At 42.7% G+C, this 16,685-nt stretch overlaps 1 protein-coding gene across 5 annotated transcripts in view; it reads right to left on the bottom strand.

Moving 5' to 3' along the window:
• Positions 1 to 16,685, bottom strand: part of PARPBP (PARP1 binding protein) — a 92,226-nt gene that overhangs the window by 33,054 nt on the left and 42,487 nt on the right. For 4 of the 5 annotated variants that reach the window (XM_048831338.2, XM_075123143.1, XM_075123135.1 and 1 more), the window contains one exon: positions 1,602 to 1,785. The exons of the other annotated variant lie outside the window; for it this stretch is intronic. In XM_048831338.2, the coding sequence (XP_048687295.2) occupies positions 1,602 to 1,785 (184 nt within the window). The remainder of the gene's footprint in view (positions 1 to 1,601; positions 1,786 to 16,685) is intronic. 5 annotated transcript variants of the gene reach the window in all.

Raw genomic sequence — 16,685 nt, 5'->3', positions numbered from 1 at the left:
ATATAACAGTACTTTGAGAGTTTTTCTGAATAAGATTTCATGCAGAAGCCTCTGCTGGCAGAAAAACTTTCAGTTATGAAAAACAGAACCAAGAGTGACTATTAATCCTAAATATTTATTTTCAAAAGCTACCTGTTGCACCAGATCTACTCAGAAGGTAGGATAGAGGAGGAAAATGTCCACATGCAGAGACTCAGTGGGTGGAAGAAATAGGATGTGTATGTATGGAGAATGTGTGGGACAGGAGTAAAGGGAAAACTGCCCAGGGAAACGTAGAGTGAGGCAAGAAGTAGAACCTGGGGGACAGGAAAAGAGAGGCAAATGGGATATAAACTCTAGCTGCTTTGTGCTTCTTCAAAATGGCATAAAGCAGCCAGTCCATATTGGTCAATCTGGACATAAAAAGTTAAAACTATAGAAAATAATTTATGGCATCTCTTCAAATCATTAGGAATACCAAATGGTAGCATTCTGACTTTTTTAATTAAAATTTTATACATGAATACAAAACAAAGAAAATTCCTAGACAAAACTGAAGTGAAGATGAAGTTAAGGTTGAGAGTACTTATCAGTAATCTACGGTAAAATACATTACAGAGATGTTAGAGAGACAAGGTGGGTGACGAAGAAGAGACATGTGTGGCTTGAAAGCTTGTCTGTCTCACCAATCAAAGATATTACCTCACCCACTTTGTCTCTCTAATATCCTGGGACCGACATGACTACAACTACCTATTACTGCACTGCATATTAACAAAGCCCAAAACAAAGCATTATAAACCAGGAAAATTCAGAATTAATATGAAATTTAAAAGAAATCCAAACATTTTAAATTATGGAAATCACACAGTTTCACCACCTAAGTAACCTGAACTCTGTACTGTAGCAATACCCCCCACACCCCTCCCCCTCTTTTTTTTGGAAGAGAGAAATGGGGAGGGCAAGACAGAGAGAAAAATCTAATGAGTCTTTACAAGTCAGTTTAAATCACTAATGTAATCTGGGACCATAAATAGTAATCATAATCATATCATTATTGCATGGTATCTACAGAGCAGAATTAAGGTTGTTTGGATATGCATTACTATATCTTAACATGTTTGGATTTAATTTTTAACATAGAGTGTTCTGCATTTATATCGATTGATTTTGGGATAACTAGGTCATCAATGTATTTTATCCTAAATTTCTTATATGTACTCTCAGCCTTAACTGCATCTTAACATAATTTTATCAGGGAATTTAAATAAAAATTTAACTGTATTAATATTAGTAACAGATTAGTTATTTTACAAATATTTAATATTTTACAAACTCTTATGAATGGGAACAATAAACTGCATTTAAAAAAAGTTACATTAAAATTATAAAACTATTAACATAATAATTTTTAGTTGAAGTATAATGACTTTTTGAAAACCACACTATAATCCTAAAGGACTTAGAGTCTTTCAACAAATTTAAGTGTACTACGCTACACAGGAAATGACACTATTCTGTATTATTGGGAAAAGATTATTCTATATTTCAAGTTTAAAAAAAAAAAGACATTGGCTTTCTTGTAAAGCTGTATAGTAGGAGAACAAAAGGAGGCCCATTACCCGGGCTGGACTGATTCCAGTGGTGCTAGCAGTCACAGCTTCATGTTGAGAATTTATAATATTTTTAATCCTTAAATCCAAATCTTGTAAAACTTCCTCTGCTGCTCGACAGAATGGATCCCCACTGTTTCGGCCTTTTATCAAGTGTATCTTGATTGTTGATAGAATTCGCCCCCCTGCAATTCTGAAAATAGGCAGAGTCATCCCCACATTAATCTTGGCAATGCTTTAATATACCTATTAGTTCTGAACACAGAGTCTTCACAGTCAATCAAAACTGTTCAGAGAACAGCTTTGATCTTTTAAATAAAACAGCAGTGTGCAATTAAATACTATCCTTTGACATAATAGTTTACTAACATATTAAAGATTAGGAAAATCAAAAGGAAAAATAAAAAGGTAACCAAATTCAACATTTGGCAGTATGCGGATCTACAAGACAAAGAGGAACTATCCTGGCTGGAAAGAAAGTTCTGATAAAAGTATCTTCTGCAAATCCACATCTTTCTGTTTTGCTCATAGATCATGAGCATGTCACAAAGTTCTAGGAGAACTGAACCACTAAACAGTAAGGCATACTACTTTATTTGCAAATATATTTCTGTTTCACATAAGCCTTTCCAACAACCAGTATGTTTTCAGTTTAACTAAAATATCAGATTGCCAAGAAGACTAGTCGAGCACTGATATTCGTTATAAAGGTGTACAATTTCCTATTCCATAACAGAGCAGGAAAGATTCCTCCACGATCAGAGAGCACATACAGCAACACAAATTTGACTATGAATTATCCATACAATAGTATCGGTTATGTCAAAAGTATAATAGATGAGAGTATGTAACAGGGCTCAAGTTCAGCAGTTTTTATAGAAAGACCAGAAAAGAAGGCATATATGTTCCCAATTACACAAATGAAAGTTTCAAACTCATGAAGGATGGCAGGCACTCCTGATTGTGCTAGAGATACTTTGAAGTAGGCATTGTATCTTAATCAGTTTGCACAGTACCTAGCACAATGGATTGGGGCCCCTCAACAATACCAAATTATTAAATACCAATAAAAGTTTAAACAGAATTTAAAATGAGTGGCAGAGATGTACAGAAAGCAAACAAAATGAGGCAGGCTACAATTATTACCAGTGCTCAGGTTTAAGGAAATAATGTCAAAGAATCAGTTTTCCAGTCCTCAGATACCGTCCCACATCTCCATCACTTTTCAAAGATGTTTGTGGTTTGGTAATTTTGTTTCCAAATCTCTTATCAGCTCAGGATGCATGTCCTCCATGGCTACTGATTTGATTATGTTCAAAGTTTTCCCCAAGTATTCCTTTACTCATTTTATAAAAATCAACTATTTATACTAAGTATTCATTATTTCAGAGACCATTTTAAAAGAGGAATCCTGCAGTGTGGCAATTTTAGTCATTTTAATAGTCTGCATTCATTAATAAGAATATTTGTTTTCTAGTCCTTTTTAGTATTGGGTACTCATCTTTTCCTTCAAGCCTTAATCAGCTTATATTCCTGTTTAATTGATTCTTTCCTTCCTCAACTTTACTGTTTCCAGTAAAGGGTTATTTTTACCCTCAGATCTTTGATTGGCTCAAAATGGAGCTGCCAGCCTGGTTTAAAGACCACTCCCTATCAACAGGGAGCAGACAGGACCCATTGTTTAAAAATATCTGTATAAGAATCTCATTCCTGGGTCTCATGTTCTCAGGACTACACAGGGTAGAACTTCACAACTCAAAGCTTTTGATCTTTTGATGCAGTGGTAGTGACTAGCACATAAATACCAATACCTCAACTTCCAGAACCTTCCAGTTGGCACCTTCTTAATCAGACTCTGAAGGAGCTTTCTTCAGGGGTGGGTCTCAGACTTGCTTTGGATGCTACTCCAGCAGAGTTAATGGGCGGCTTCTCTGTAAAAGAGTTCTCTATCTTGACCTTGCCTTTAATCTGAGACTGACCTAAATCTAAATTAATTTCCTTTTCAGTCTGATGCAATTTAAGAGTACTATTCTGTTTGCTTCCATAACTTCCTCCTTTCGTCTGCTCCCAACTTCTAAATTTGTGAACATACTTGTCAGCACGTTACATCATACTGATGAGAAATTACTTTTATCAGAGGATGGGCTAACTACATCTCCCATTTTAAAGAAAGTTTCACATGAAAATAAAGCTTCTGATACATTGAACTCAGAATTCTGAAACACTGGGAAAAATGATTTTACAGAAAACCTGTCAGGATTCAGGGCTATAGACTCCGGAAGTCCCAAAAAGTGTGCAAATTGACAACACCCTCCAAAAAGGGTCTCCGAGCCCTGACACACATTGTCTACACAGTGTTCCCACGAGGAGTAACATTTCTTTTGTGCATTCAATTTCAACAGGAGTTTACAAATTCCCTGGAAGTGCCTCCATCAAATGCAATTTAGCCTAGTCAGGTTCACACCCTAAACAATAAAAAAAGCTAAAGAGGCTGAGGGTGAGGGGAGGTGAAGGGCAGAAAAGAGAGGACTGGACTGAATATATAAGAGGTGATTTCTTTATACTGCATGAAGGAATATGCCCAGGGACTTTGCTGTTTTGAATTAATCTGACTGATCAAGAGTCCTGTAAATAAAATTACAAACCCTAAAGAAGTTAACCTGAGTCTCCTATTGCTTCTGTCCTGCCACTCAGGCCCTACTTTGCCACACAATCCTTAGTCTCAATTTTTGTAGAGGACAGATACTTATTCATTTTATGGTAGTCAAAACTGGATTATACTTTACATTAAATTGCAAGCTTTAAATCAAAATGAATAAATGCTTTGTGGAAGTGTAGTGAGGCAGAGTGGTCTCCCACTGAGCCAAAGGGGAAGGAGCCACTCTGATTCCCTAGTGGGCGGAGCCAGGCCAGGCCCACCCCTCGACATAAGCTAAATATAAAAGGCGAAGCCGTTAGCCCTGTTAAGTCTGAACCAGGGAAAAATGGGTCTCCAGCCCCCTGCAAAACCTCGAAGCTGAACCTGCGCTGCACAAGACTGACCCAGGAGAAGAGCTACTGGGACTGCCACTCGCCATATACCCCGAGGAGATGGAGGACTCCTGGACTATGGAACCCCTCGCCCAGACTATGGTAGGAAGTACCCAGGGAAACCAGATGTTCGTCAAGTTTCACTGTTAGAACCCGAGTCAGCGTATTGTGGTAGAATCCCCACTGACCCAGTGGCAGAACCCTTCACCACTGTTAGGGCCCTGGGCTGGGACCTGGTGGAATAGGTTGGGCCTGGGTCCTCTTACCTCCTGCTGCAAACTCCACCTGGGGTGGCAGCCTCCCTACCTGAGGCCAAGAAGCCTGTGATTGTCTGCCATCTGCCTGAGCCAGGACATCAGGTGATAGACTGTTTGTTTGTTCTACCCTGTCTGAAGGCCTGAGCCTCTAGACTGCTTATAGCTTTCCCCTGCCTGAGGGCATGAGCTCCCTAAAACTGTTGGTTTGCTCTGCACTGCCTCAGGGCCTGAGCCCTTAAGACTGTTTGCTCCACCTGGCCTAAGAGGCTTAGACCAAGATATTGCTTGGCCCTACCCATGCCACGAGCCAGGGCCCCTTGTGTTCAATTTGTAATTCCCCGTTAGTGGGCGACATCCCAGTGATGCAGTGAGGTGAAGTGCCCTCCCACTGAGCCAGAGGAGGAGGGACAACCGCTAACGCACTACAAGAAGTTTAAGTATAATGCTTGGATGTAGCCAAAGGGAAACACCCATGTGGAGTCAGTCTGCCCACAAATCAAGGGCTATCTGATTTTAGTCAGGAGAGTATATTAAAAAAAGCATAGACTCATAGACTTTAAGGTCAGAAGGGATCATTATGATCATCCAGTCTGACCTCCTGCACAAGGAATCTCACCCACCAACTCCTGTAACAAACCCCTAACTTATGTCTGAACTACTGAAGTCCTCATATTGTGCAGAGAATCCTCCAGCAAGTGACCCGTGCCCCACGCTGCAGAGGAAGGCAGTGAACCTTTGCTTTAAGCGCAAGAAATGGAAAATCCTAAAGGAAAAAGTCATCCAATGCAGTTGTTAAGAGATAAGAGCAGAGCATTGCTGAAGAAAATTCTGTCTTTGAAGGATATACATACTAGGAGTGTTAGCCAACTCTCTTGAAATTTCATGACAAACTGCTTATTCCTTGCAGTATTTAATTGGCATCTCTAGAAGCAATGCTTACCGTCAATGAAAAGTGTACTATGATAACCGTAGTAAGGCCTATTCCATAAATACTGTAACCAACCTGAAGTACGTAAGGTAGACAAACAGATGAAGGAACCACCTGAAGTTAGCAGTCTTTATTAGCTAGATTGAGTCCTTTTAACTGCAGAAATCCTGAATTTATGTAAAAAAAGTTACATATTTCACAAGTATTTAAATGAAGAATTTGGCTAATTCAAATGAACAGAATTCCAATATTTATGTAAAAAGAAAAGGAGTACTAACAAATTTATTTGAGCATAAGCTTTCGTGAGCTACAGCTCACTTCATCGAATGCATGTGTATACCTTTATCACAGGTTTATTGATATTTTAGTTCCCCACAAATGTTTACCTACTTTATGTGATCCTTGATTACTCCACAGTTTTTATTCAAGGGAATAAAATAAAAAATTTAAAAAAGGCAGTAAAATCACATTCAGTATTTTTTTTTATTTTAGTCTCTACCTAATGCCAATTGAGGATATTTTCTACTTGAAATAAAGTTCATTTAATCTCTCTTTCTGCCTGTATTCCTCCCTCTTTTCCAGGAAAAGAGTTCCAGTTCCCCATCAGATATACAAATTCTAGCTGGAGCAATGAAAGGAAAAGTTTATTCATTCTTCAACTAGAATTATAAAAACAGGCCAAGGCATAAAGTGCTGATCTAATGTGTGTGTGGATTATATTAAGACATTGTGCCATAGCTTATTTCATTTTGAACCAGAGTACACTATAATAGAATACGTTGTGAGATTTGGTTTTATTCAAGGCTGGAACACATTGCCCAAAGGTTGAATTTACCTCAATAGTTATATTTCATGAATGATTTAAAATTTATTACAGAAGAGTCGAACTACCAAAACTATTGACGTTCAAGAATATGCCCTCTACACAGTCCATGGTGGGAAAGGTATTATTTTAACTATAATGTTTACCCATTGTGACGTGGCAAGGCCAGATGGCTACAGAAAAGTAGTGGGAGATAGATATATTAGCTCCAGGCTAAACAAATCCCTGCTACCAGGTTAAGTGAAATGGAAGCTGCTCCAGGTCAATTAAGACACCTGGAGCCAATTAAGAACTTTCCAGAAGGCAGGGAGAATGCTAGGTTGATTGGGACACCTGAAGCCAATCAGGGGCTGGCTGAAACTAGATAAAAGCCTCCCAGTCAGTCAGGTGGGTGTGCATGTCAGGAGCTGTGAGAGGAAGTTGTGCTGTTTGAGAGGCTGAGTAGTACACACCATATCAGGCACAAGGAAGGAGGCCCTGAGGTAAGGGTGAAGTGGAGCTTGAGGAATTGAGGGCTGCTGTGGGGGAAGTAGCCCAGGGAATTGGTCAGCTACCATAGCTGATACCATTAGGGTCCCTGGGCTGGAGCCCGGAGTAGAGGGTGGGTCTGGGCTTCCCCCCACCTTTGCCCCCTGATTAATCACTGAGACTGGGAGACAACAGAGACAGTGCAAGGAAGGATAACTTCTCCTCACCTCCCTTGCTGGCTTATGATGAAAATGGCTCAGTAGACTGTGACCCTTGTCTCTAGAGAAAGAAGGGTTACGTAGAGGGTCACAGTGAGCCTCTGAGGCTAGCGAAATCTGCCAGGAAACCTGGGACCCATGGAGACAAGGACAGAGCTTTGTCACACCATATATAGATGGAGGTGGTTGATGAATAAGTTACAGTGGGAAGCATGGTTAAGGGAATAGCAGCTTTTGCCCAAAATGACAATATACCCCATCAAATATGACAAGGTCTGGGTTAAGGAAAACTAGTTTAACAAAACTGCACAAGTTATTTTTCATACTGAAAATGGATCTGGAATATTATCTCATAGTATCTGTTAAAGGGCTACAATCAATAGGATGACTAATATATTTTAGAAAAGAATGTAAATTTAACTAAGGCTTCAGTGACTCAAGCAGCAGTTACAGTAGAGTGAATGCATGCATTCATATATAAATACGGACAAATTCATGTTAACAGCCAGAGACCCCTTTAGAGCAGCCCCTTCTCTTCTGCTTCAGTGGAGGGAGAGGAGGTCCTCTAACTGATCCATCAAAGACAATTACTAGCTTCAGTTAGTAGTATGGGAAGTAAAACAAAAAGGAACCCAGAACTTCCCTTGAGATGCAAACTTGTAGGGTAAAGATTTTCCCTAGTCTAGAGGTACGCTTGAGGCAAGATGGGGAAGAAAAAAAACTTATGTAAAAAGAGCTGAGTTAAGGGATCTAGTCACATGTTGCTTTGAAATTGGAGCTTGCTGGAGCTCAAGTGTTGTGAGTCAGTATTGGGGGAGAAGGATAGTCTGTGTTTGGTGTAAGGGAGGACGTACATTGACAAAGCTGGAATGGAGAATATGGAATGGTTAAAAAGTGCAGAGGAAAAAACAAACTATACTTAATACAAGTTGTCCTGTTTTTCCCAAGATTGCCCTGAGATTTTAAACAGTCCTAGGTGAATATAGTCCTAAAATCTTGGGAAGCTCACTGACCAAAGACAACTTCGCTCTGTACCACTAGAGGAGAGTGTACAAACCACTTGGAAGGCATGTTACTGGTTCCCAAACCCACCACTCACTCCAGTCTCTGCTATACCATGCTCAGAAGACAGAAGAAGAGAGCATCTTAGACAGTTCAGGGAGCAATCAGACATGGGCCTTATACCTGCTCTGCCCACTCACTGCCTTCTCCTCACACCTCCAAGAAAACCCTGCTGCTGACAGGCACACTTTTCCCCATGGTTCAGTGAAAACAAAAAGAAAGACAGAAGGAGGGGGAAAACAAGGAAGGGACAAGGAAACTGGAGATGTAAAAAGAAACAGTCAGAAAGAGGTGGGACACAAATGGGGAAGACACAGCAAGGGGGTTTCACAGGCCAGGTCATGGGCAGCCAGATCTAGTTGGCAAAGTCAAAGTCTGTAGTTATGAGACAGGAGTTAAGAGTCAGCTGGGTTGGGATTCCAGGAGGTGAGAAGCAGGAGACAAACTGGAGGTGAGGAATCACAAGGCAGATGTCAGGAGTCAAGCCAACTCAGAATGCCAGGAGATCAAGCTGGGGTAGCAGGAGCAGGAACCACAAGGCACACAGTCTGGGGCAGGATGGAGCTCAGTTGTCTGACCTGCTGGCTGTACTTAACACAGCAGCAGGAACTGGAAGCTGTCAAAATCACTCACTCTTGGAGTCTGTCAATCAGTTCTCAGGGGAGGAGCCTCACACTGAGGCTGAGCTTCATGGGTCTCAGGTAAGCTATTACTAGCAGGCAGCCAGGTACAGGGTTAGAGTGTGGCTGATCCCAGATTTGAGACCCCTGGATCATGACATCACCCTCTTCTTTAGGGGCTCCCTCCAGGATACAGGGATCCTGGTTTCTTAGGGTGGTTCCTGTGGAAGGCCTGAACCAGAGTGAGTGTGAATATTTTCAGCTGGCTCCCAAGTGCGTTCCTCCATGCCATAACCTTCCCAACAAACAGGTATCATAAATTTGCCCTACTTGATCTTAGTCAAGGATTTCATGTACAATGTATTCCTCCTGACCTTGTACTTGTGCCAATGAGGGCAGCAGCTGGTCTCTATGGGGAAATGTTCTCGGTGTATGGTTTTAGAAGTTAGACATGGACTACAGGGTGGATTCTAAGAGATCAAGGGAGCTGGAGCTTGAAGGTTACTGGGTTGATTTGTTGACGAATCCAGGACTGTCCGTGAGGATGTGTTCTGTTGAAATCTATACCTTTTGTCTTATAGGGATGGCAGGGCCCTGTTTATGTTTGTCCACATGACTTTTGTAGTCCTCCTTCACCTTATCAAGATGTCCCTTCCCCTCCTCTTGGATGTGATGGATGTATTGTACGAGGTCTGAGGCAGATGGATTGGTCGAGGTTGTTTGTAGTCGTGGGTGAAATTAGGGGTAGTACTCATAGTTGATAAAGAAGGAGCTGTGGCTTGTGGAGGCATGGTCTGCATTATTATACAAGAATTCTGCACAGGGAAAGAGTGAAGACCAGTTATGTTTGCAATGGTTGATGTAGCATTGTAAGTGTTGTTGGAAGACTGTTGGCCGATTCTGTTTAGTCATTTGACTGAGGAAGGTAGGCAAAGGACAGGTGTGTGTGTCCTCCTAATAAAAACATAGGGCCTCATGCCTGAAGTGGGCAATAAACTGTGACCCCGGTTGGAGATGCCGTGACTTGGGAGGCCATGAAGATGGACTACGTTGTTTATCCAGAGCTGGATTGTTTTCCCAGTGGAGGGTAAAGCTATGCAGGGAATTAACTGAGCCATCTTAGCAAAGCAAATCAACCAACTGCAAGCATAAAGCCACTGGACTCTGGTAGTTCCACCACAAAGTCCACGGAAATGGCCTCTGAGAGCCAAGATGGGGTGTCTAGAGATTGGAGGAGGCTGCAGGGTTTCTGACATGGGATATTGGTGTGGGCACACACCTTGCAGGAAGCTACAAAGGTTTCTCTCATGGGGCACATTCAGGGCCAGCAGAAGAAATGGGACATTAATTGCTGGATTTTGTATCACCCTAAACATCCTGTCAAAGTAGCATCATGGCACAGTTGAAGAACTGCTACTCACAGGTCCGGAGGGAACACAGAGGCATGTGATCCCCTTGTGGGTGTTTTGCATTTCTTTCTTGATAATAGCCAACTCATTGGGAACAATTCCAGACACAGAGGCAGAGGGGATGAGCATAGACAGGTCCTAGCAGCCAGTTGCATTAAGGAAGTTATGGGACTTGAAAACATGAGTTGGTTCTGGACCAGGGTCTCATGGATCAGAGGCGTATCTTCAGGACAGCCATTGGCATTACTATGCCTGGCTCCAAGACTGTAGGTAAAAGGTAAAGTTGAACTGAGAGAAGAATAGGACCCACTGCAGCAGTTGTTGGTGTCGGGCTTTGGCCCTACACAGGTACTCCTGGTTCTTATGGTTGATAAGCATTTGGACCAGATGACAGGTCCCCTTTAAATAGTATCTCCACTCTCCAGAGGTCGTCTTAATTGCAAAGCGTTCCTTGTCCAAGATCTTGAAGTTTTGCTCAGCAGGGATGAGCTTCCTTGAGTAGAAGGTGATAGGCGATAGTATTTGCCTGGGTTCATGTATCTGGGAGAGGACTGCCACAAACACTATACTAGAGGCTTTGGCTTCCACAACGAAAGCTTGCATCATGTCTGTGTGGAAGAATACTGGAGCAATAGTGAAGACAAGCTTCAACTGCTTGAATGCGCACTCAGCCTCAGGCAACCAATGGAACTGGGCATTTTTCCCAGAATAGGGCAGTAAGGGACTCAGCTTGGGTTTTGAAGGGTTGGAAATGAACCCCCAGCAGAAATTCATGAAGCCACATTGCACAGAACTCCCCAGTTGCGAATGGCATAGACCTTGCACGGATCCATCTTGATTCCTTCCGGGTCCATGATGAACTCCAGGAACTCTGTGAAGGTCTGATCAAATGCGCACTTAAGTTTAGCATAGAGATGATGTTGCCATAGTCTCTACAGAACTGTGTGGATGTAAGTGGTGTGTTGGTCCAAATTGTCGACAAGATCAATATGTCATCTAAGCACACCCCCACAAAACTGGTTGAGGAGGTCTCGTAGCACATTGTTAATGAAGGCCTAGAACGTCCCTGGGGCATTAAGTCAGTCTGAAAGTGGCCATAGCAGGTTCAAATGGCAGTCTTCCATTCATCCCCTCTCTAAAATAAGCTCCCCAGAGATCCAGTTTAGTGAACACACAAGGAGCACCCCTGTGATCCAGCAATCAGGAAACGGGGCACCAGGTAACAGTTCCAGATTATCTGACTGAGTGCACAGTATTGAAGCAGAGGCAGCCATCTTTTTATGAAAAGGACTGAGGTGCCAGCCAGTGAAGTCAACTTGAAGACGAACCCCCATGCCAGGTTCTCAGAGATATTCTCGCAATGTTGCTAGTTCAGGCTCTGACATTGTATACATCTGTCCAAATAGCATCTTCACTCTTGGCTGAAGTTCTATGGACAGTTGTAGTCCCAATGTGGGGGAAGGGTTTCCACATTCTTCTCAAAAACGTCAGTGTATTCACAGTAGTTGGGGGGAAGTTCCAGAGTACCCCCAATGGATGTTTCAATGCGCACAAGTACATCTGCTTGAGACCTTCAATGTGTACTGGTCCCTCGCCATACTGTTGGCAGAATTCCTATGGGACAGCGACCTTCTGCTTTTATCAGCCTGCAAAATTTCAGCCCAAATGGTTAGCGTTTAGCAAAATTATAAGCAACTGAAAACAGGGCCTTAAAATGGGAAATATGAGGCAACCTTATCATACGCAGTGCTACCAGACCCAGCCATAATAAAAATCGCACATTGGATATAGGTGACAAGAGTTTAGCCAAGTAATGCTTGTTTTAGAATACCATCGCTCTTCTCCTAGCCCCTTCCCTTCCTCCATATTACAATCAGTGGTTGATTTTTTTTTTTTTCCTATAAAGGGCTGTGTATACCAGTTCAGCAATGTCTAGAGTCCACTCCTGGCAAAAAGGTTCTCCTCTGTCCTCCCAGACATAATGCAGAACTACTGCTAGCCACAATAATATGGACAGCAATGATGACACTAGTATCCACACGGTTCTGAATGCAGCACTGATAGGGCATCCACCCAACACTGGCATGTAAGGGATTAAAAGAGGCCTAAGGAGGCTGCGCAGGAAGCAGCCAATAGGAGAGAGGCTGCAAAGAATAGCCAATCAAAGCCTAGCAGACTCACTTAAAAAGGGCTGAGGTCCAGAGGTAGTTGGGGGCTGCTGGGAGCTTGAGGAGAGGACTGTGTCCCTAATAGGCTGCAACCCTGCAGCACCTTGGACAGAGCAGTGCAGGCAGGGACCTGGGGAGTACAGAAGGAGCTCCAAACAGGCTACTGAGACTGAATAGGGTGCTGTAGCCACAGGGAAGCAGCCCAGGGAAATGCAGCGGTAGTCAAGGCAAAGGAATACAATAGGTGAATGCAGTTCACAGGGTCCCTGAGTCAGGACCTGGAGTAGTGGGTGGGCCTGGGTCCTCCCACTTACCACTGGGGAAGTGGTTGGACATAGATACCTTCCTTCCCCCTTCTGTCTCCCCCCCCAACTCTCGGAAGAGGGAAACTCGGATGGTGACAGGGCTGAAAAGATGAGTCACAAAGAGAACACTGCGCTTCTGGGAGCTGAGAGAGGAGCCGTTGGCGGCAGCAGAGAGTGTGCTGGTGTGCAGACCGCGGACAGCAGCCTCAAGCTAATCCCCAGCATGACCAGGAGGAGGTGCCAGTATGGCAATGAAGAACTGCACCTCATGACAAGCACTAACAGAATTTCAATCTGCCAAATGCACATGCCACCACTAGCCTACAGCTACTGAGTGTGTAGTTGAACCTTCCTTTGCCAGGTCCTCTGAAATCATAGTACAGTTTCATAAGCCATTGGTAAAGGGGTTAAGCAGGGTCCCCTCAAATAGTAGGAACAGCGACTCCATTTATAACAATGGCATTTGGCGCAAATAATGTCCTAGCTTATCCATGAAGGTAAAATCCCGATCTCTAGGATAGCCTTACATCATGCACCAGTGCATCCCACATTAGTGTCCATGAATCTGTTTCCATAGTCAACCAGGGCCTGCATAACAATGTAGCACCTGTTACAGTTTATGTACTCACATGCTCCTTGCAGAGGGCAAACTATGGGTATGAGTGCCATATCAATAACCCTGGCCCAGTTTGGAAATTTCATTCTCTCAAAGCCAGCAACTATTTCAGGAACATTTTTAATACCACTCACCTTTGGGTAAATCAGTCTTGATCGCTCCACAAACCTCCACCACAATTGACTTGCCAACTCCAAACTGGCTAGCAACAGGCCTGTATCAGCATGGAGTAGCCAGCTTACAGACTATAACAACAGTTTTGCTTCCAGACTGGCATGACCTCCCTTATGCAGGTGTCCTGGCACTGGAGGGTCAGGGCAAGCTGATCATAAACCTTCAAGAACATCTGAATGGGAAAAGCATATTTGGTTACAGACTGGCTAACCTAGTTAGGAGGGCTTTAAGCTAGGTTCAAAGAAAGCAGGTGACCAAAACCCACGGTAAATCAAAAACATGGAGACCTGGGAGAAGAATCGGAATTTGGGGGAAGCATGGGCTGTTATAGCAGAAATAAAGGAGAGAAGACAGAACTGGGGGGTGGGGGGGGACTCAAATCAGTATCTTAGATGTCTGTATACTCATGTGAGAAGTATAGGGAATAAGCAGGAAGAACTCAAAATGCTAGTAAATAAACAGCTATGACATAGTTGGCATCATAGATTGACTTGGTGGGATAATACGCATGAATGGAATACTGGTATAAAAGGGTACAGCTTGCTCAGGAAAGACAGGCATGGAAAAAAGGGAGGTGTTGCCTTACATATTAGAAATGTATACACTTGGACTGAGGTTGAGATGAAAATAGGAGACAGACTTGTTGAAAGTCTTTGGGTAAGGATAAAAGGGCTTTAAAAAAAAAGGCTGATGACATGGTAGGGGTCGACTACAGATTACCTAATCAGGAAGAAGAGGTGGATAAGGCTTTTTTTTTAAAAAAAAACAAAAAACAACAAAATCATCCAAAGCACAGGACTTGGTGGTGATGGGGGACTTCAACTACTCAGACATCCATTGGCAAAATAACACAGCAAGGCACAGATTATCCAACAAGTTCCTGGAATGTACTGGAAACATTTTTTTTATTTCAGAAGGTGGAGAAAACTACTAGAGGCTGTTCTAGACTTGATTTTGACAAATAGGGAAGAACTGGGTGCAAATATGAAAGTGGAAGGCAGCTTGGGTGAAAGTGATCATGAAATGATGAGTTCATGATTCTAAGGAACGGTAGGAGGGAGAACAGCAAAATAAAGAATGGGATTTTAAGAAGGCAGACTTCAGCAAACTCAGAGTTGGTAGGTAAGATTCTATGGGAAGCAAGTCTAAGGCGAAAAACAATTGAAGACAGTTGGCAGTTTTTCAGAGACATTATAAGGGCACAAGAGCAAATTATCCCACTGCAAAGGAAAGATAGGAAGTGTGGCAAGATACCACCCTGGCTTAACCAGGAGATCTCCAATGATCCAAAAATTAAAAAAAAAGTTCTACAAAAAAGTAGAAACTAGGTCAAATTACAAAAGATGAATATAAAGAAATAACACAAGTATGTAGGGACAAAATTAGAAAGGCCAAGGCACAAAACAAGATCAAACTAGCTAAAGAGATAAAGGCTAACAAGAAAACATTCTACAAATACATTAGAAGCAAGAGGAAGACCAAGGTCAGGTTAAGGCCCGTTACTTAAATGATGGGGGGGGGGAACAACAACAACAGACAATGTGGAAATGGCAGAGGTGCTTAATGACTTCTTTATTTCAGTTTTCACCAAGGAGGTTGGTGCTGACTGGACATCTAACACAGTGAATGTCAGTGAAAATGATGTAGGATCAGAGGCTAAAATAGGAAAAGAACAAGTTAAAAATTATGTAGACAAGTCAGAGGTCTTCAGGTCACCGGGACCTGATGAAATGCATCCTAGAACAGTAGTTCTCAACCAGGATTCCGGGGCCCACTGTGGGGGGGCCCCCCCAAGCAGGTTTCAGGGAGTCCACCAAGCAAGGTCGGCATTAGACTTCTTGTGGCTCAGGGCAGGAAGACGAAGTCCCACCACATGGGGCTGAAGCCTGGGGTTCCAAGCCCCACCACCCAGGGCTAAAGCCAAAGTCTGAGCAACTTAGCTTCACAGGGCCCCCTGTGTTGTGGGGTCCGAGGCAATTGCCCTGAATTGCCCAGAATACTCAAGGAGCTGAGGAGATGTTTGGGCCATTAGCAATTATCTTTGAAAAGTCATGGAAGACAGGAGAGATTCCAGAAAACTGGGAAGGGCAAATATAGTGCCAGCCTATAAAAAGGGAAATAAGGACAATCCGGGGAATTACAGACCAGTCAGCTTAACTTCTGTACCCGGTAAGATAATGGAGCAAATAATTAAGCAATCAATTTGCAAACATCTAGAAGATAAGGTGATAAGTAACAGTCAGCTTGGATTTGTCAGGAACAAATTGTGCCAAACCAACCTGATAGCTTTCTTTGACATGGTAACAAGCCTTGTGGATAGGGGGCAAGTGGTAGACGTGGTATATCTTGACTTTAGTTAAGCTTTTGGTACTGTCTCACATGACCTTCTCATAAACTAGGGAAACTCAACCTAGATGGAGCTACTATAAGATGGTTGGAAAACTATACCCAGAGAGTAGTAATCAGTGGTTCACAGTCATGCTGGAAGAGGGGTCCCACAGGGATCAGTTCTGGGTCCAGTTCTGTCCCATATCTTCATCAATGATTTAGATAATGGTATAGAGAGTACACTTATAAAGTTTGCAGACCATACCAAGCTGGGAGGGGTTGCAAGTGCTTTGAAGGATAGGATTAAAATTCAGAAATGATCTGGACAAACTGGATAAATGGTCTGAAGTAAATAGGATGAAATTCAGTAAGGACAAATGCAAAGTACTCCATTTATGAAGGAAAAATCAGTTGCACACATACAAAATGGGAAATGACTGCCTAGGAAGGCCTACTGCGGAAGGAGATCTGGGGGTCATAGTGGACCATAAACTAAATATGAGTCAACAGTACAACACTGTTGGGGGTGGAAAAAAAAAGATCATTCTGGTATGTATTAGCAGGCGTGTCATAAGACGGACACTAGAAGCGGTTCTTACATTCTACTCTGCCCTCATTACGCCTCAACTGGAGTAATGTGTCCAGTTCTGGGCACCACGTTTCAGGAAAGATGAGGACAAACTGGAG

The sequence above is a fragment of the Caretta caretta genome, chromosome 1 (genome assembly GCF_965140235.1).
Source record: "Caretta caretta isolate rCarCar2 chromosome 1, rCarCar1.hap1, whole genome shotgun sequence".
Classification (NCBI taxonomy): domain Eukaryota; kingdom Metazoa; phylum Chordata; order Testudines; family Cheloniidae; genus Caretta; species Caretta caretta.
This window is presented reverse-complemented; position numbering and strand designations above follow the sequence as displayed.